This window comes from Sus scrofa, chromosome 7 (genome assembly GCF_054392235.1).
Source record: "Sus scrofa isolate SSC_HxYL_T2T_F1_AM1 chromosome 7, Sscrofa_HxYL_maternal_Yorkshire_Landrace_v2.0, whole genome shotgun sequence".
Classification (NCBI taxonomy): Eukaryota; Metazoa; Chordata; class Mammalia; order Artiodactyla; family Suidae; genus Sus; species Sus scrofa.
Window position 1 is genome coordinate 124,617,172 of NC_139389.1, and position 20,649 is coordinate 124,637,820.

Below are 20,649 nucleotides of genomic sequence, written 5' to 3' on the forward strand. Positions count from 1 at the left end.
TTTTTTTTTAACTTAAGAGATTTTATTTCAGATGCTCCACACTGAAATGAAAATTCAATGGCAAGCAGCAAATAATTTAGGACGATCAGTGAAAATATCTTCAAAAGGACCTTATAAAACCTAACAGTGATAATTTCATAGAGAAATAATAATGGGCAAAATGGATAGGCAGCAGTTTGATAGTTCTAATATAGAACTTGTATGTCAACTTCCTTTAAAGTATACTAAATAAAGAATGGCAGCATAAATAAATTAGCTAAGGAGGCAGGGGATGTTCTGAAGCAGCACTGTCTCAGTTGCTAGATTTTTCGAAAAGTTTTATCCATCAACACATGAAGACTTCCAACCCTCTAAATACAGTACAAAGTATACAGTTAATCACAGCAAAATTTACATACAACCAACTTTAGCTGTGGCCGGAGCCAGGCCTATTTACACATTTGGATTAGTGTCATTTTCACCTTTCCTTATTATACAGGTGTGTCCATGTTAAAGGCATATTGAAATTTACAAAATTTGAAAGAAATGTCTGTAACTGTACAATTTCAACAACTAATACAAACATGAACATCCTGCTATAATTAAGTCCCAAGTCAGGATTTTTTTTATGAGGGGTTGACGAAAACAAAAAAACAAAACCCAAAGACATAGTCCCTTACCATGAAGTTCCAACCCCATGGCGCTGGTGTTGAAGTGATTTCACCCCCTCGGTGACGTGAGGATGACAATGGACTCCTGGATGGCCGTACCTCTCAGATCAGCACCCCAGAGGGAGGCAGGAGGTGTTAGTCTGGAGATATTGCTAAGTATAGCTACGGGAATGCAGCTGCACAATTTAACACTTAGACGAATGTTGTGGGTAGATGGGTGGAAACATTTAGCTTTAGATGTTATCTTTAAAGAAATATCTTAGCTCTTAAAACTAAACCATAGAGTCACAGTATGTACTCAATGGAAAAAAAAAAAAAAAAAAAAAAAACAAGCTAAACAATACATTCCCGCAACTTAGAAAAATCTCAAGGGAGTTATGCTGAGTGGGAAAGGCGGATCTCAAAAGATGATATGCTGTATGCTTCCACTGACTGGCACTCTTGAAATGACAGGAGTATAGAGGAGCAGCTCAGGGAAGGGTTGGTGGCCAGAGGTTAAGGAGCTGGTAGGGAGGGAGGGGGCTCTGCCTGTGAGCGGGGAGCATGAAACTGTTCTGTCTCTGGCCTGTGCTCCCATGGATCTGCACAAGTGATGAAACTGCAGAGAAGCAAATCCACACACCTTCCACCTCAGGACACCTGTGACCTCCCTGGACAACCTTGTTCTTGGCCTGTCTCCAAAGATGACTAATAGATGCTTTAGATCAATTTTTTGCACCATTCGGATAAGCCACTGCTATTTTTTCTCTCTTCCTTTTTGGTAAGTCTGTTGATTATTTTAAAAAGATAAACCACAGAAGTCTCTAGCTTAAATGAGCATGAAAAGGAAATAAAGGGCTAATATATAGCTATTAGTATTTTCATGTTTCTATTTTTCTTATTTGAATAAATTAAAATGAAAAGATAGAATATTTCTAGCTTAAATTAAGTCAAGTCAGATGGAAAAAGCAGAAAATATAGTAAAGACTTCCTTCTGGGACACCTGCAATTTCTAAAAGGATTAAGAGTATTTTTTATTAAATTTAGAGAAAGTACAACGGCAAACAAATATGAGACTTTTTCCAAAAGGCCCCTCTGTGATAAAGTACATACACATAGTGTTCATAGTTTTTTTTAAAGTGCTATATGTCATCTCTGGCTTGAGAATTATCTATTGCTTCAAAAGGTCTTTCAACACAGCTCCGGCGCTGTTGTCAGGTAACACTGGCAAAGGTGTAAACGTGGGCAGCACATCTGAGATGGGTTTTAAAAGGAGATGCCCAGGCCCGCCAGGTCCAAGTCCAGCTGGGTTGATGAGAGGCACAGCTGCGGAGCGTGGAGCCAGGAACGGATTCACATCTGTTCTTCTACCACACCTGGACTCTGCTGCATCTAAATGACAAAATATGAATTATTTAGTCACCCGCATGTATTTGGGCAATGCTACACGTGTTTTAGGTTCCCAGATTTGGACCCCAAATTAATTTTATATGCTGCTGGGTTCTGGATCTGTGGGGTCTGTGAAACATAGAAGGTGAAAGAGAATAAGGCAATAAATAAGAGAAAGGAATGGGAGGGAGAAGTATTTGTATGCAGAGCTAATATCTTATTAAACACATGTTAATATTGTTTTATACTTAAATACCAGTTCTATAACTGCTAAGTGTCGTTTACTGTAATAACAGCTTTTAAAAATCGTTTTCTGGTACCAGGCAAACTCTATCTAACCATCCAAAAGATGGGAGAACTTGCAAATGTGTTTTGCCAAATAATTATAATGGTCATAATTTACCAAAAGAAAAAGCAATTTATGCATTATTTCCAATTATCATCTTTTAGATAGTCAAAGGTTTGAAAACAATTCTTAATTACATTATTTCTCTGTAAAGTCAAGCTGAACAATTAGTTTTTATTGGAAAGGCATTTGGGGAGTTCCTGTCTTGGCGCAGTGGAAACAAATCCGACTAGGAACCATGAGGTTGCAAGTTCGATCCCTGGCATCGCTCAGTGGGTTAAGGATCCAGCATTGCCTTGAGCCAAGGTGTAGGTCACAGATGTGGCTTGGATTTGGCATTGTTGTGGCTCTGGCGTAGGCCGGCGGCTACAGCTCCGATTAGACCCCTAGCCTGGGAACCTCCATATGCCGCGGGTGCGGCCCTAAAAAAGAAAAAGACAAAAAAAAAAAAAAAAAAAAAAGGCATTTCGTTTATGCCCTCACGTCTTAGTGTCTTAGTGGATAGTATTCTGCTCTATTACTCAAGACCATTAACAACGTCATTGCTAAGAGACAAGCAGCCCTTTGAAGGCACCCATTTCAGCAGTGGGAAACTCAAATAAAAGAGGCCTCCAAAGGAAGCACTGAGACACACTCACCCAATCTATTTATCACTGAACACCCCTGGGTCCCCAAGCTGTACTTTCCCGTGAATGACGACTTTCCAAACTCTGAAAAAGCCCCCGTGCTATGTAGTAAGCTCTGGCTTTTGTCTCTGATCAACACAAATCAAGCTGGGCACAGCCCTGATAACCGAAGTGGGGATGGTATCCAAAAGAGGAGGAGAGGGACCAAGGGAGAGGGACCGAGGGGAAGGGAGGGGAAGCCCTGATACAACAATTCTGCATCTGTTTCAAGGTCTAAAATCTAGTACAACAAGAAAAAAAAAAAGGTTTTTTAGTATAGTCTACACATGTTAGAATTAAGACTTTTCTAAAGACTAAATTTAGTAGCCAAATCTTTTATCCAAATTAATTTTACCACTTTCTATAAGCTTAGGAAAACAAATATTCATCTAAATAAGGACTAAGGAAGTTCTTAAAATTTCAGAATATAGATATTTCAATATTTTACCCCAATTTAAGGATAAAAGCCCTTCCAGTAAAGAATCTGTTTAGAGTCTGACGGATTATAACTCAATTTCAATTCAAAAAATTTTACTGCATACCAACACAGGAAATATGAACAGCATAAATAAGACCCTTACAACCTAGTGGAATATAAAACTACGTCCATATGTTGTAGAACCACCAAACCACATGCTTTCAACATGTAAGAATGTTTCATAATGTTCTTAGATGTCCACACCGGTATACTACACTGCTCTGAAAAATGTTATGAACACATGAACTTCGGTTACTGACTGCAGTAACACTTAGATTTTCACATGGGAAAAAAATCTTTACCTATCAACTACGTTTCTAACGCTGACAAGCAATAAGCATCCTTATGGAGAAAGGAAAATGGATAAGCAAGCAAAGGTTTACCAGTTCAGCCACCACTTCCAAGAAGAATAATCCAAGGCGGCTTATGCAGAGAGAGAATTATTATTCCAATATACAAAGGAAAAATATTTCTTATTGTTTAAATTAATTTAAGCTAATTAGAGATCAGATTGCCACAACAATATATGAAGCCAAAATCTAATGCCTTACTGGGGTTTTGGAAAAAGTCATCGCACATTTTCAAAACCACTAAAAACTTAGTTAATATCACTGTGAAACATATTCATAAATTAAATGTTCAACTCTTCATATTGTGGAAAAAAGTAAGTATCTGATTTTACCTTTAAAACTTTCTGGTACACTTGCATCTAGTTTTCTCCTTCCTGGTGAATCTAGAGGTTTCATATCATGAACAGAGAGCTTGGGTGGTGGAACAGATGGATGAGATTCTGTTTCTAGGAATTTAACAAAAAGTTCTGAAAAAGACTAAGAAAAAATATTTGGATATATTAGGCAGATAATATAATTATACTACAACTAAGAAAATGTATCAGCTATTCTAGTTAAATATTAAAAATATTAAAAACTAGTCATGCTATTTGAATCATTTCTTTATAAATAAGCCTCATGAACAATTTAATTGCTAGCATTTAAAATGAAACATAGGTGTCAATTAAAAACTTTAACAATTTAATCAATAATCTTGGATGACAACGCTCACTACAAACCTCATGAGAATTAGCCACCTGATAACACTTAGCCTTCTCACCATCAATGGCACTTAAGAGATCAAGTCTTAAATCATTTTAATAACTGTTTACATAGATGTTAAAAAATATCGACAGAAAACAAGTTTTAAAGTCATATTTTTCTACAATAAACCCAATCAATGAATATAGCAAAAGCTCAATAGTTTTATTAGCAGATTAAAAAAAAAGTGTATGTAGAACTTTCCTTTAAATTTTATGCCATCCAATTTCAAACAGAGTTTAATCTTTAATCAGCTCGGGGCACCTATCCTGTTTCTTCTTTAGTAAAATAGGTAAACTCCACATTCTAACTCACAGTGCTACTCATTCAATTCGTATTCATCTTAAGCCTACTTAAGATACACCAGGCACATCTTTTCACATTTATTAACTGCCTCCTCCTAACAGAATAAAAAGTTGCTAAGGGAAAGCACTTTATTTGGTTTGCTCCTGCACCCCCAATGCTCAGAACAGTGTGGTACACAGCAGGTGCCCAATAAGCATTCATTGGCTCAATGACTAGGCAGACATACTACTGTATACAGAATGGATGGTCAAGGGAGACCTGCTGTACAGCACAGGGAACTCTACTCAATGTTCTGTGATGACCTACATGGGAAAAGAATCTGAAAAAGAACGGGTATGTGTATACACATACCTGAATCACTTTGTTGTACAGCAGAAATGATTACAACACTGTAAATCAACTAGACTTCAATCAGACTTTTAAAAATGAAATAAAAAAATAAAAATACTAACAAAAAATGACTAGGTAGATATACACATGCATAAAACAGAGCCTCCATCTTTAAGAATCTCATAACTCAGTAGCAAGACAAAGGACTATGTGTCGACAGCAGCATGATCAAATACAAAGAAAAGAACAGCTAATACTTTGAAAAGTACCATATAAGTAAAATGTTAAAATGTACATGCAATACAATTATTAAAACTAGTTTATTATTCTTAAGCTAATCACTTCTCTGGATCTCAATTTCCACACCTCCAAAATAAAAGGGCTGTATAAAATAACCTGAAAAAGGAGTTCTCATCGTGGCACAGCAGAATCGAATCCAACTAGTATCCATGAGGATATGGGTTCGATCCCTGGCCTTGCTCAGTGGGTTGGGGATCCTGCGTTGCCATGAGCTGTGGTGTAGGTTGCAGACACAGCTCGGATCTGGCATTGCTGTGGCTGTGGTGCAGGTTGGCAGCTGCAGCTCTTGATGCTACCCCTAGCCTGGGAACCTCCATATGCCATAGGTTTGGCCATAAAAGGCAAAAAAATTAAAAAAAAATAGGACAACCTGAAAAAGGAATGTAAGTCTTTGCAAATGAATGTGATATACAACAGTTTCATTGTTCATGTTCAGCAAGAATAAATCGACTCTTACACTATTAAGCAGAGATTGCTGATTTGGTCTCAAAGGTGTGTTGGGGACACTTTTGGATCCTCCTCCAAGCCACCCAGTCATCCATCTGGTAACACCACCCTGATCTTCATTAAACAACTGAAAGATTATTTTGAAACAGAAAAATATTATCAATACAAGAAAAGTAAAAATAACCATTTTCACATGACTTCAGACGACAGTAAACCATGCTTTTCAAGTCCAGTTCCTCATCTCCTACTGATGGAAGTTACATACAGAGAGAAATGTCATCCCAAGCACCCTTTCCAATAAGAGTAAAGACGGTCAGGCCTCAAAATCTCAGTATTCTGGTAAGAGTGGTGGCTTAGAAGTTATAAAATATTTAAATTAGTACTATACAAATCATACAAGTCACACAAATCTACCTCTTCCTTGTTTCATAAAATGATTCCATTTCCACACTATTAAGAAAACGGTATTCAGGAAAAACTGTAATATACAGTAAAAGATAATTTTATACAATGCCAGTATTTCAGTTAATAATGCATTCAGAATGGCATTCACTGTTCAGTTACCTGCTCCATTTCCTCCTTTTTGATACCCAGGATGCTTCCCATTAATCGTAATGCTTCATGACGCTGGTTTTTTGGTGTGTGGAAGTGTCCAATGAAGAGGTTTCTCATTAGGACTCTACACGAAGAGAGGCAGAAACAGTTCAAGTTAACTCATCAGCTGTCTCGGTACCTAGTGTGCCCAAACAATAAACACTAAACATACAAATATTTAATTATATTGAAATAACAACTATTTTAAAAATGTAAATAAAATATTTTAAAGTAGTTTTTAAATAATCTTGACAAATCTAATTAAGAATATTGCAAACAACCCAAAATGTGTGCCTTTAAAAGCATCACTCATTAGCCACCACCTTCTTCAACCAAATAATCAACTGAGACAGGTACCTCATTAGTAATTCTCAGCCTGTCTGGATTGACATATTAAGGAAACACTTCAGATTTTTTCCTCTCTGCCCTAAAGGGTGATGATTGTTCTTGGGCTTACTGGTTATACTTACATTTCCCCACTCATTCACATTTATTAAAAATTTGATAATATCTAAATCCTTAAAATGTTAATGATTATATATACATATATATATGCACACAGACACAGCCAGACTTCACACCTAATACACTGAGTAAGGTATGTCCATTTAAGGACAGTAAAGACAGCAAAAGAATGGTAAGAATAAACTTTATATTTTGTAAGTACTGCAGTGATGTGTTAACTCTTCATTTGGTTTTAAGAAAAGCAACTGGAGCTGGGAAAATCTACTGAAAAACCAAGAAAAGACAAGTTATTCTACTGACCCCTCATTAAAACTACCTGCAGCATAGAGTTCCCGTCGTGGCTCAGTGGTTAACGAATCTGACTAGGAACCATGAGGTTGCAGGTTCGATCCCTGGCCTTGCTCAGTGGGTTAAGGATCTGGCGTTGCCATGAGCTGTGGGGTAGGCTGCAGACGCAGCTCGGATCCTGCGTTGCTGTGGCTCTGGTGTAGACAGGCTACAGCTCTGATTCGACCCCTGGCCTGGGAACCTCCATATGCCGCGGGAGCGGCCCAAGAAATGGCAAAAAGACACACACAAAAAAAAGCTACCTGAAGCTCATTGCTATATAAGAAAAAAGAAAGGTTTTTTAAAAACTTAACCACATACAGTTACGTGCAGAAATTGTTTTGACCAGAAAAGTAATGCCCATAAAATACATAAAAGGCAAAGCATACTTGTCCACTTTTCCTTCTGTGCTGTTTACTAAATTCATCAATTTCTTTTGCACATCATCCAGCATTTCTTGTCGGAGCTCATCTGTTTTAAAATATGTAAATAAAGACAGTCATTAACTCATTAAAACAGTCTGGATGAATATATAATGAGATTTATGACATCTTTATTGTGAATTTTGAATATATGCACTTATTGTAATTAGGAGTATTCAAGTATGTCCATCTCTTCTTTGGTCTGAAAAATGAAGCTCTCTAGCATAGAAATTACCTAGAAGCCAGAGTATGCATTAATTCATATTGTTTACCCCCAATAAAATAACGAATTCTTTAATAGAAAATTTAAAAACCAAAGGTTTTCACTCTCTTTAGAAACTTAACAGCAAAGATGAGATTTTCACCCCTGTTTCCTTGCATGAAACATTTCCAGAGCCACTCTTAATGGGAAAAAATGGAAAGGACAATTTTAGATTTTCCTTTTTCCATTTTCCTGGCTGGACTCTTGGTGAGCTAAGAAGAGCAGCTAACACAACTAAGACCATGGCTCAGGAGGCAGCTGATAGGGCAAAGTATCCTGGAGTAAATCAACGGTAAAAACAACTCAGATCACTGGTTCTAACATACTAATCAAGATACTATAGCTGACGACTGATTTAGAAAGACGTTTGCACTATTTCACGTTTAAATTCTTATTTTTATTTAAAAAGGAAGTAAGATTTGTAAAATCTTGGCAGAATAGTTGGAATTTGAACGTAATAAAAGCAAAGTCTAGAATTACAACAGGAGACCCTGTTCATAAAATCAACCAGGCCATGGGGCCACAGATTCCTAGACTACCTCTCAGCAAACCCATGGAGTTTATACCTATTTTCTCAGAAGTGAGTAATTTGGGCCGAAGGAGGTTTTATTAACATCAAGCTAGATAACAAGTTTCATTTGAAAGAACTGAAAAGAAGGATGCTTTGCAGCAGATCTCTACTTTTCAAATCAAGAAACACACACATCCAAACACTAGACTCTGACCTCTTTCCACAAACCTTCTCCATGAGTTATGTGGCATTTTCCTAGCAGTAGCAGGATATGAGTTTCCTTACCCAATACATAACTCACAAATATTTTCTCCCACTCTGTGGGTTGCCATTTCACTTTCTGGACAGTATCCTTTGAAGTACAAAAGTTTTTAACTTTGATGAAGTCCATTTTTTTGTTGTTGTTGCCTGTCCTTCTAGCGCCATTATCTAAGACGCCACTGCTTAATGCAACATCACAAAGACTTAATCCTATGTTTTCTTCTGAGAGTTTTACAGTTTTAACTCTAAAATGTAGTTCTGTGATGTGCTTTGAGTTATTTTCTATGCATGGTGTGAGGTAGGGGTCCATCTTCACTCTTGTGCATGTGGCTATCCAGTTGTTTCAGCATCATGTGTTGAAAAAACTATTCTTTTGGAATCCTTACTGAAAATCAGTTGACCAGAAATGTATGGTTTATTTCTGGACGCTCAATCCCCACTGGAAGACTCCTGCAAGTGTTTTTCCTTCTGCCTGAAGAGCTCTTTTCCACTGGCACTGCCTAGTTATTAACTCTTCTTCACCTCTCACATCTCAGTTCCCAGGTTCCTTCCTCAAAGAAGTCTTCTCTGAACTTTACAGATCAGGCCAGGTACACCTGCTCTGCGTTTTCATTCTGAATTCTACAACACCCAAAATTATGATTTTCAGTACTAAATGTATATACAAAATGTCCAGTTTAACTGTTTGCAATGGACTGTGGTTTTTTCAAATTGCAAAAATCTAAATTGCAAAATGTAATGGGCTAACTTTTACCAAAATAGAGATGGTTGTCATAACCATATTATAAAAGCAAGGTTTGTGTTTGGAAAATCTACAAATGTTTCCTTCTCTGTCTTTCCAGAGAAGAATTTAAGCTTGGACATTGAGAGAGAGAGACAGGCAGATACAGAGACAGCAAGAACAAGACTATTATTATTAAAGTCTGAGTCAGTAAAAGATATTTCAGATTCTTAATGGGCACATATATACTATGAACCATGGTCTTTTCTAGTACAATACATGCTAAATTAAGTAGAATTCTCAACTATTCAGAGGAAGAACAGCAAGTAAGTTAGTTTCTTTCTGATGTTCTGAATTAACCAGCCTGCTTAATAAACAAAAGTTAAGAGCCAGAATAAAGATGGACACAGTTCTCTTTCATCCTCCTCCACTTTTCCCCAAGGCTATAGAAAAACAGCAGAGGAAGAGGTCACACCTTCCAACTCTCTGTGATTTTCCTTCTCCTATCTACTTTCTTCTAAAATTAATGATTTTTATATTTATTACATGTCAAAATGATAATATTCAAGACATATTGGGTTATATAAAATTTATTATTAAAATTAACTTCAATGTATCTTTGTACTTTTAAAACAAAGCTACCATAAATTTTTAAATTATATAGGTGGCTTACATTATATTTTTTATTGAACAGCACTGCTTTGGAGCATAACCAGGATATATACTCTCATTTAAAAAGAAAAGGTGCCTCGTTAGTGCAATAGGTAGCACCATCAGTCTCATAAAAAGAAAAGAAAGGGAAAACTGAATGATAGACATCTTCAGAGTAAAATTCACAGAGTTGATTCTGTTAAAAATGATTTTAGGAAAATTTAACTTTGCTTTATGAAAAACTGATAAAGGAATCTGTTTATCAGTTTTTCAAGTAGAAAATATTTTCTTGACAAAATTCATTAATATTGGTATAATTTTTATTAAAATCTCTGTGTTCTGAAAGATATGATGCGAAAGGTGTTTTGGGTTTTTTTTTTTTTTTTTTTTTTAGTCACATGACATACGGAAATTCGTACCCACACCATAGCAGCGACCTAAGCTGCTAACAGTGACGATGCCAGATCCTTAACCCGCTGCACCAACAGAACTCAAAACATCCTTAAAGCCAAAATATCAGGGTTATTATTTCCTAAACTCATTATCCAAATAAAGTTAGAACTGAGCTAACGGGAAAGAGAACTGACAATGTTCATACCCTTACAGACATGGAGAGGGCTGTTTCAAATTCAAGCAGTAGTTTAAATGGATTCTGATATTTGAGTCTAGAAAAAAACCTCAGAATTTGAGAGAAGGGGTTGGAAGCATTATAGTAACTAGGAAAGGTCTAGAAAAGAAAAGAAAGTCAAATATTGATTCAAAGGTCCCTACAGACTTCTCTTTTTCCCCAGGCAATCGTATTCTCCTCCCATCGAAGATTCTCAATATTTCTCCACAAAAACTGAACACTAATTCAAACCACAATTTGAAATCAGAATTGTATTTATATGGGCAAGCAAAATAGAGCTATTCAGAAATGGGTTTTAGCCAAATACAATATCCCTGTGAAATAACCTAAAAACATGCCAAAATAATTCTTTGGATGTTAGGGGAAAAAAGGGCAGGGGGTATATAATTAAAGTTGAGCAATAAAGCAACTGAGATTGGTTGAGCTCAAGGGAAGAGTTACTCTGAATACGCGACATCCTAAAACCATATCAGAGCCTCTTTTAGGCAATACCTAGAGATGGTGCCATGGTCCTCTTCACTTGATTTGAAATATAAATTAAACATAAAATGTAAGTGACTACAACACATCAGCACATCATAATTTTGTATTTTTATTTGCAATTAGTAACACTGCACTATCACACTGTCTTCAGGGAACATCATAAAATTAAGTCATATTCCTTACAAAGTCACTGGCTATTTTATGACTAAGCTCTCTGGACAAGACCCATGTTTATTTAATAGTCACCTGACCAAGAAAAGAAAGGTAGTTAGAGCAGGACTTGAGAGTCAGAAGACTTGCATGTGAATTATGGTTCTGTCATGAGACCGGATATGAATCATGGTGCTGTCATCAGGGCCAGACTTCGCTGCCTATTTTGTAAAATGAGCATGCTTATCTCAAAGGATTTTGACAGAATGTACTGAATGATTAAATGTGACTTTTCTAAACAAAAACAGTAAAGTGCTATATAAAGCATTAGTACTCATTCATCTGATTTCTTAAAATACCATTTCTTCGGAGTTCCCTGGTGACTCAGCAGGTTAAGGATCCAGCAGTGTCATTGCTGTGGCTCAGGCTGCCAATGTGGTGTGGGTTCCATCCTTGGCCTGGGAACTTCCCATGCCACGGGTGTGGCCCACCCCCTGCAAAAAAAAGGCACCTTTCAAACTAGCCCCAAACAGTATCAACTGTGTGTTATCACCTTGTCGCGTATTCAGAGTAACTCTTCCCTTGAGCTCAACTGTGTGTTATCATCATTAACACTGATGATTCTTCCTCAGTTTTGCCTTATTTGTCATCTTTACAAACTAAGACAAAGATGTCAGTACAAGGAAGAAAAGAACGTAGAAATATGATTTTATTTATATTTATGTTGGTAAATAAATTGGACTGGCTGCCTAAAAAAAATAAATTTGTATCTGATATATTAAATCTAATATAAGGAAATTTAGCCTCTTCAGTTAATTAAATATAATCAAAGTAAAAGCTAGAGATTAGATGGTTTTTTAATTACATAATTTCAACTTATAAAAGATAATTTTCTTTTTTTTTTTCGGCCACAACCATGGCATGCTCAAGTTTCCAGGCCAAGGATCAAACCCACTCCATTGCAGTGACAATGACAGATTCCTTAACGACTAGGCCACCAGGGAACTCCAAGATCACTTCCATTATAACTTTCATATAAAATGTAAAAAAGATATTTTTAAAGGTACCATTTATTTACATTTGAAGACATTAGCATCTGCTTTGTCTTTTAGCTCAATTCCTTTCAACCATTTCAATAGAATTTTAAAGTCTAAAGTACATGGTGAATGCTCATTTCATAATTATAATTATTAATTGGAGAGTGAAAAGTAATTTTTGAAACTCTACTTCCTTGCAATGAAATTACAGAAAATAGTTTCATTAACACAGTATAACCTCATTAACTTGAATTTCACTAGAGTAGAATTTGTGATTAAACTGAAATAGCAATGTTGAAGTCTACTAGATTATGTGCACAGTTAGTTACTATTTGCATTTGAAAGAGATTTTAATTTTTTTCTTTTCCTTTTTTATGTAAATATTTTTAATGAAACGAGGCCAAATTTGTTTTCTCTCTCCACCCTCTTCCTTCAATCATTTAATATATTAGAATTCAGTTAATTTGTACTGCATTTTTCCATACAGAAACAATTTTTTCTTAAAGACTAAATATTGTGTGTCAAGTTATGTATTTAAATTTTGAAGGATCACACAGACGGGAGTTCCGTTGTGGCTCAGTGGTTAACGAATCCAAACAGGAACCATGAGGTTGTAGGTTCGATCCCTGGCCTTGGTCAGTGGGTTAAGGATACAGCATTGCCATGAGCTGTGGTGTAGGTCGCAGACACAGCTCGGATCTGGTTTTGCTGTGGCTCTGGCGCAAGCCAGCGGCTACAGCTCTGATTGGACCCCTAACCTAGGAACCTCCATGTGCCGTGGGAGTGGCCCTAGAAAAGCCAAAAAGCCAAAAAGCAAGGATCACACAGACCTGCCATATCGCAGAAGAAAGGACTTCAATTACAGCAGTGAGCAGCAAAGTTGTTACAATAATTTTTTGCCACTTATTGAATATCATCATCACTATATACTACTACATATTAATGACAGATGGCTTTCAAGGCTGCAGACAAAACCTCAACCCATTTCTGAAAACTCTCTGTTGCATATCAGCATGGACTAAATCTGGCCCAAAGAAATGCTTTGCTCAGCCCACACAGGGTTTTTGAAAAACTTAAATTAGGTGTCACATTAAAAAATTGGAATATTTCACATAAGAGTCTACATTTTTTGTGTCTCTTGAAAAATATGAATATTTGGCAACATTGAACCCACATCCCTGCAGGACAACAGCTGGGTGAAGCTAAGAATTTGCTGCCCCCCCCCTCGCCCCCCGACAAGAAGCACTCCCGTTCACCAGTATCTGCGCAGTCCTATGTGCTCCTTTGTATTCTAACCTGGGCCCCAGTTTACAGGTTGTGTTTGTGATCCATACTTACAGCTTCATTTCTTTTTTTTTTTTTTTTAAATCCATGATAAATCTGCATATATTATTATCGTTTTTTTTTTTTCTAAATATTTTTTTTTTTTTTATTTTCCCACTGTACAGCAAGGGGGTCAGGTTATCCTTACATGTATACATTACAATTACAGTTTTTCCCCCACCCTTTCTTCTGTTGCAACATGAGTATCTAGACATAGTTCTCAATGCTATTCAGCAGGATCTCCTTGTAAATCTATTCTGGGTTGTGTCTGATAAGCCCAAGCTCCCGATCCCTCCCACTCCCTCCCCCTCCCATCAGGCAGCCACAAGTCTCTTCTCCAAGTCCATGATTTTCTCTTCTGAGGAGATACAGCTTCATTTCTTCACACAAGCAGCCCACTTCCACTTCTTCCTTCTCAACACTCTTCACCAATGCACCAATACAGCGCACACACACACACACGCACACACTCTGTCTACCAGCTCTTCGGCTAGTTTCCAGATTATGGCGCATAGTTTCATACAAATTCTTCCTCGTCAAGAATGTTCTTCCCAACTCCCTGCCTGCTTAGCTGTACCTATTCACCACTCAACTAAGGGCAAGTATACCCTTCACCAGCCTTCCATCATAAAACAGAATAGATTGCTTCTTTCTTTTGAATAGATTGCTTTCTTTCTTTTGAAATGTGTTGTTGCACATATGTGACCACATGTAGTCTTTCCCCACTTTCTGCTTGACCATAAACCTCCTGAAGGTAGAACCCTGTCCCGTATCTTTAGTACCTATTGCAGAGCTTGGTACAAAGCAGAAAATAATGCATTTTTGATAAGTGAAAGAATGACTGATTTTTCTCCAGGAAGGAAGACTATTTGAGAAAAGAACAAAGGACAGAAAGAATAAATGGTTTACATTATGAATCACTCATCCATATGAAGGAAAATACTCAAAACATATTAAGTCAAAAAATGTTCATATCTAGATAATTTACTCCTCCTTTTATACTTAGAAGAATTAATGAAACATACATTTTAAAATGTAACCACTAAGTTGAAAAGGGCCTAATTACCTAATTGATATAAGCTTTTTTCTTAACTAAATTTTTGACATGTTCTAGTACACCCAGATGTTTATATCATCACAAATAATTTTTTAACTATTTATGGCAATTCAGAAAACTGCATCTGGTATTTCTTATATGTTTCCTCTGAAATCACCACTTCTGCCAAAAACATCTATAAAGAAATCCCTCAAAAGGTTTGGGTAACAAAGCGTCTGGGAATGTATCTGGCCTATGTTCAACAGGACATATATATGTTTTTTTGTATAAATCATGTCCTGGAAAATGGAATGTCTATTTAAAATAAAAACTCTACCATCCAGCATTATAAAGGTGGTTCCATGAAAAACATTTTAAACTTCCTTCATATTTGCAGTTTTAAAACACATTTTTATGCTTCATATTACAGTTGGTTTGCTGGGGCTCATTTTATACATTCTTCTAGATTTTCTTTTTAAAAAACCCTCTAAGGAAATTTTCCATTCTCAACCCATAGAAAACTCTTTTTAAAACAGTCACCAGAGTTTGGCTCAGTGGTTGACAAATCCGACTAGGAGCCATGGGGTTGCGGGTTCAATCCCTGGCCTTGCTCAGTGGGTTAAGGATCCAGTGTTGCCGTGAGCTATGGTGTAGGTTGCAGAAGCGGCTCAGATCTGGCGTTGCTGTGGCTCTGGCATAAGCTGGCGGCTACAGCTCCGACTGGACCCCTAGCCTGGGAACCTCCATATGCCGTGGGAGCAGCACTAGAAAAGGCAAAAAGACAAAAAGACAAAAAAAAAAAAAAAAAAAACAGTCACCAAACCTTCTTAAAGAAAACAAATCAGTGATGGGGCCCTTTAAGATATGGGTATAAACTGGCACACAGACCAAAAGACTTTCCCAGTGAGTGCTGTAATCTAAACTTGAATTGTTTATGAAAACTTATTTTTCTTGGTGTACCGTAAAATTCTGAATACTAGTTATCAAGACAATAACTCTTTTGTGCTTCCTATTCTAATTTTATCCAATCATTTTCATTTAAGCAGGAATTTATCTCAAAGATGATGGTAGAGAGTAAGTGAAGAAAGGAAAAGGTTAAGTTTGGCCATGAATACAGCAAAATAACACATCTTTTAATGGTCCAAGTATAGTCTAGGTTTCCATAGGTGTATTTTTTCCCATGAATAACAATTCCATAAAAAATCTGAACTCTGATCAACTCAGAATAGTTAATGAAAGACACTGCCCTATCTGCTCATAGAGGACTCATGTCTGAAGTTTGAAAAATCGTGGCACGTGAAATAAAATCTCTGGAACCACAATGAAAAAGAACACTTTCAGGTAAAATGTTGAAAGAATAATTTCTTAAGGGAAGGAAAGCAGTATTTCTTCTACCAACCAACATCATCTACTAAAACATAGCACCTATAGGATCTCGAGGTTTCTTTTCACTGCTATTTCCCCATGTTGCGTGGGGCAGGGAGGGTGCGGGGGAGGAGAGAGAAGAACTTTGTACCTTTTCCGGGGGCGGGGGGGGCGGGGATCCTACTACTTGTCAAGTTTCTTTCCTCCTTGGAATGTCTCTGACTCTTAATGGGATTCTGGGGGAACGAAATATGTACTATCTTTTGGCCACAGTTGACCACCACGGTCTTAAACTCTGAACCTATGGCGTATCTATGCTATGTGTAACTTCCTTAACCACACTCCTCGAGAAAAGGGATCCTATCTGGCATCTCACACAGCATCTAACATGAAACCAAGTAGTTGGTTCTCATTAGGTATTTTATACCTGATAAGGCATTCTCACACTTTTCACACAAAGCCTGTAAATACTCGGAATTCACAATCACAATTACATACACGGCACTAACAATTATGTAGTCTAAGAATGATTCAAGTCTTCAACAATCTACTGTTTTAATACGGGTGTGACAGCAATAGCTCCCCTTTCATATATTTGACCAGACTGGCTCATCTCATCTCTGGTAGCAATGACATAAGCAAGCATTACAAATAAAACAACGTTTTTTAAAAAATGAGTTTCCTAATATTGTTTAAATGTTGAAACTGCATATCAACTAATCATCAGTCTACAGACGCTTAGAAAGAAAACAATACTTTGCCTCTACAATTCAAGTCTCTATGTACTTTCTTGCAACAAAAGCCAATCTGTCTTTTTCAAAACTGTTTCTCCTGGCAAATATTTTTGCTGTCTGGCCAAGTTTTGTGTTAAAAATAAAGTACAGTATTACAACATCAATCAACATTTAAAGTACTTAATGATCTATGAAAGAAAATATATAGTGATTCTTTTGTAACAACCAAGCCAAAGTTTTATTTTTATTATCAAGAGTACATCTTTAAGAAAATAAAATCACATTTGTGTTAGAGATCTAAAAGCAAAATTAAGCAACGTAGGTAATAAAACAGATTGTTAAGAAGAGCTTAAATGGCACAAGAATGACTTAAAGACATTCTTTGTCAGAACTGTCTCTTTTCCCACCCCCTGACCCCCACCCCATCTGCAGGACACTGGCCTCTTGGCTGCTCTTTCAAATACCAGTTGTATAAGCATAAGGAGAGCTTTTTCTGTGGCTAACAGTGACTTCTTAAAATGAGTCCAAAGTTCCTACACATTTATAACGAATACTATCTGTAACTTTTTACATGAATAGGGACCTAGGCCACCTAAGCCTTGCCATTCACAACCAAAATCTAAAAATATTCTACTACTGGGGATTTAAACGAGTACCTAAACAAGTTACTAAGTAGCGCAGGAACTCTGATATTTAACAAATGTAAGTCACAGAATTTTTTTAATCTTAACATCATCTACTGGGAATGATACAGGTAGTTGTCTAAAAGGGGATGTCAGGAGTTCCCACTGTGGCACAGTGGGTTAAGGATCTGACTGCAGCAGCTCCAGTCACTGGGAGGCATGGGTTCGATCTCCAGCCCGGCTCAGGGGGTTAAGGATCCAGCATTGCCACAGCTGTGGTATAGGTCACAGCTGTGGCTTGGAAACGATCTTGTCCATGATACTCAATATATAACTGTTTTCTTGTTGCCCATTTCTAGGCCCTCTATTAGATTCAAGTTCCAAGGCTAGCCAAATCTTGCAACATGAACAGAGGACTTTTAGTTGAACTGTAATTTGCCTCAGAATCAAGTCACCTTGAGAGCACTACCTCACATAATTTTTTTTTTCTTTGTGTGTGTGTGTGTGTGTGTGTGTGTGTGTGTGTGTGTGTCTTTTTAGGGCCACACACGGCATATGGAAGTTCCCAGGATAGGAATCAATCAGTACTACAGCTGCCGGCATACAACACAGCCAGAGCAACAGAGGATCCAAGCCATGTCTGCAACCTACACCATAGCTCACAGCAACGCTGGATGCCTAATACACTGAGCAACCAGGGATCGAACCCACATCCTCATGGATCCTAGTCGGGTTTGTTACCGCTGAGCCACGACAGGAACTCCTCACATGATCTTACTATTTTTTATCCCTAACAACCTCTCATTTCCTGCCTCCTGCTGGATTTAGGTCAACTTACTTTGGCTTGTCCTCTGATAGCAACGCTTCGGTGATGTGTCTGCTTACCTCCTTAATGTCCAAGTCACTGGTGCTGCAGTTTGAGAGTGTTTGTGTTGTGCCATCTTCTACTTTTGCCTCCTTCTAATTTTATTTCCTGTTAGGTGGTACTTCTTAATTCCTTAATTACATGCCTTGGTGCCACCCTGTCTAACCCTGATACCTAAAGGAACATTTCTAAGTTCTGTTATCATTTTTCTGATACCCTGAAATCAGTACCTACTAAGTGTAGCCCTAGAATAGCTTCAACTTCCTGGGGACCATTAAATCAGAGAGTAATGGTTATCCTTGTCAGCAGTTAGAGTCAACAAAGCACTATGAACCACCTGATTATCTGAGGCCCAAGTGATAATCCAAAGCAAAGGACTCACCCTAGAGAACTGACAGGGCCCTTACAAGCACCAAAAAATATATGATGAGTGCCTGCATGTAAACCACCACCTATAACCACAGAAAGCTAGTTATATCCAGATGTTCATTCCACACAAAGTCACTCTCTTACTTGAGAACACGGCCTTCCCTAACATACCACACACCTTTAGGGAGGATGAACACGGATCGGACAGCAAAGAGTCAGACCGGACATTACAAGTCGAGTCAGTCAAATCAGTCCCCCTTCATGTTCCACAGGGTGACAGCCGACACAACTGGACTGCCTGAATATTCAGGAAAACGAACTGGACCGCCAGGGTCAACTTCAGACTCTGGTTTCACTAAGACCATATTCAAATCCAAGCAACTTGGTCCTAGGAGATGACGATGGAGTCACACCAAAGGAAGCTGGTCTCACTCAACTGTACTAATGCCTGGGGGGAACTACATCTGAGTCAATACAGTTTGGGAGGGGAAAAAGGAAAAAGAAAAAGACCTACTTTGTTTTTTAAGTTCTTCAATTTGTTCTTCCTTTAAATCTAACTGTTCTGTAAGTCTTGATGCTGAATCCAGTGCAGCATTTGCTTCATCTAAACGCTCCTGAGGAAAAAAAAATGTTCATTAAAAAGCAGCATGCAGAGTTCCCATTGTGGCTCATTGGTAACAAACCCAACTAGTATCCATAAGGATTCATGTTCGATCCCTGGCATTGCTGTGAGCTGTGGTGCAGGCCAGCAGTTGCAGCTCTAATTCAGCCCCTAGCCTGGGAACTTGCACATGGCAAGGATGCAGCCCTAAAGAAAAAAAAAAAAAAAAAAAAAAAAAAAGCAGCAACAGCATGCAAAGACCATTTCCCAAACTACAGCGAAGTAGAAGCTGGAAGGCATCTTGGAGTCAATTAACCCCTTTTGGCTGATGAAGCTGTGACATGGGCAAGTTCATTTCATACTAAGTATCGAAGATAGAACCCACACTTCAGAACACATAGTATCTTTTGCCATGTGAAATTACCTAAATCATATGTAGTCTAACATGTCCTACTTTGCTCTTACAGCTTCTTGAGTTTTAGTCCTGGTTAGGCTCCTCCCTGCCCGTGGACTGCACTTGTGGTTTTTGACATTTTCTTTCAAGATAGTTTCCTCCTTCAGTATTTCTATCTTTAAAATAGTATTTCTCAATGGGATTGCTTTTGACATTCCTGGCCCTTGCCCACTTAACACCAGAAGACCCATCCGGTCACTGTAACAGCCCAAAATACACCTAGATATCCAGGACAACTCCTGGCTGAGAATCCTTGCTTTAATACAGCTGGAATTTACTTTTGTATATAGGATAAGAAAGGGGTCCAATCTTATTTTCCTCCATATAGAAAGCCAGCTGCACCAACACTGTTTATTAGATCATCTACCCTTTTCCCCATTAAGTTGAAATTAGTTTAAGGTTTAGTTTTAAATTCTCAAATATATCCCGGGCTCCATTTCTGAATTCTCCTTCTGTTCTACTAATCTAGCCAATATGATAATGATTTATGGCTCCATTTTGATATTTCGTAGCAAGTCCCTCTTCACTGCTGTTCTTTCACGCAATCTTCTTGGCTATTCTCGAGAACTCACCCATATAAATGCAGGTCAAGTTTCATCTTGAATCAGAGTGATAGCTTTTTCTGCCGTATCTTCTTATACAGACTATGGTCCCCAGTTACCCAGTCAAGCAAAATGTACATGTTGCTGTGAAGGTATTTTACAAACGGAATCAAAGTCCCTAAACAGCTCAATTTAAGGAAGGCACATTATTCTGGCTAATCAGAGTGGGCCTGATCAAACCAGC

The 20,649-nt window shown here is 37.7% G+C and overlaps 1 protein-coding gene across 2 annotated transcripts in view; it reads right to left on the bottom strand.

Annotated features, from left to right (window-relative positions):
* TRIP11 (thyroid hormone receptor interactor 11) overlaps positions 1-20,649 on the bottom strand; it is a 74,447-nt gene continuing 53,798 nt past the window's right edge. For both annotated transcript variants that reach the window (XM_021099622.2, XM_021099621.2), the window contains exons 16-21: positions 19,323-19,422; positions 7,757-7,838; positions 6,546-6,660; positions 5,992-6,108; positions 4,190-4,334; positions 1-2,021 (exon numbers count right to left, since the gene is read on the bottom strand). In XM_021099622.2, the coding sequence (XP_020955281.1) occupies positions 1,801-2,021; positions 4,190-4,334; positions 5,992-6,108; positions 6,546-6,660; positions 7,757-7,838; positions 19,323-19,422 (780 nt within the window). In that variant the 3' untranslated portion in view covers positions 1-1,800. The remainder of the gene's footprint in view (positions 2,022-4,189; positions 4,335-5,991; positions 6,109-6,545; positions 6,661-7,756; positions 7,839-19,322; positions 19,423-20,649) is intronic.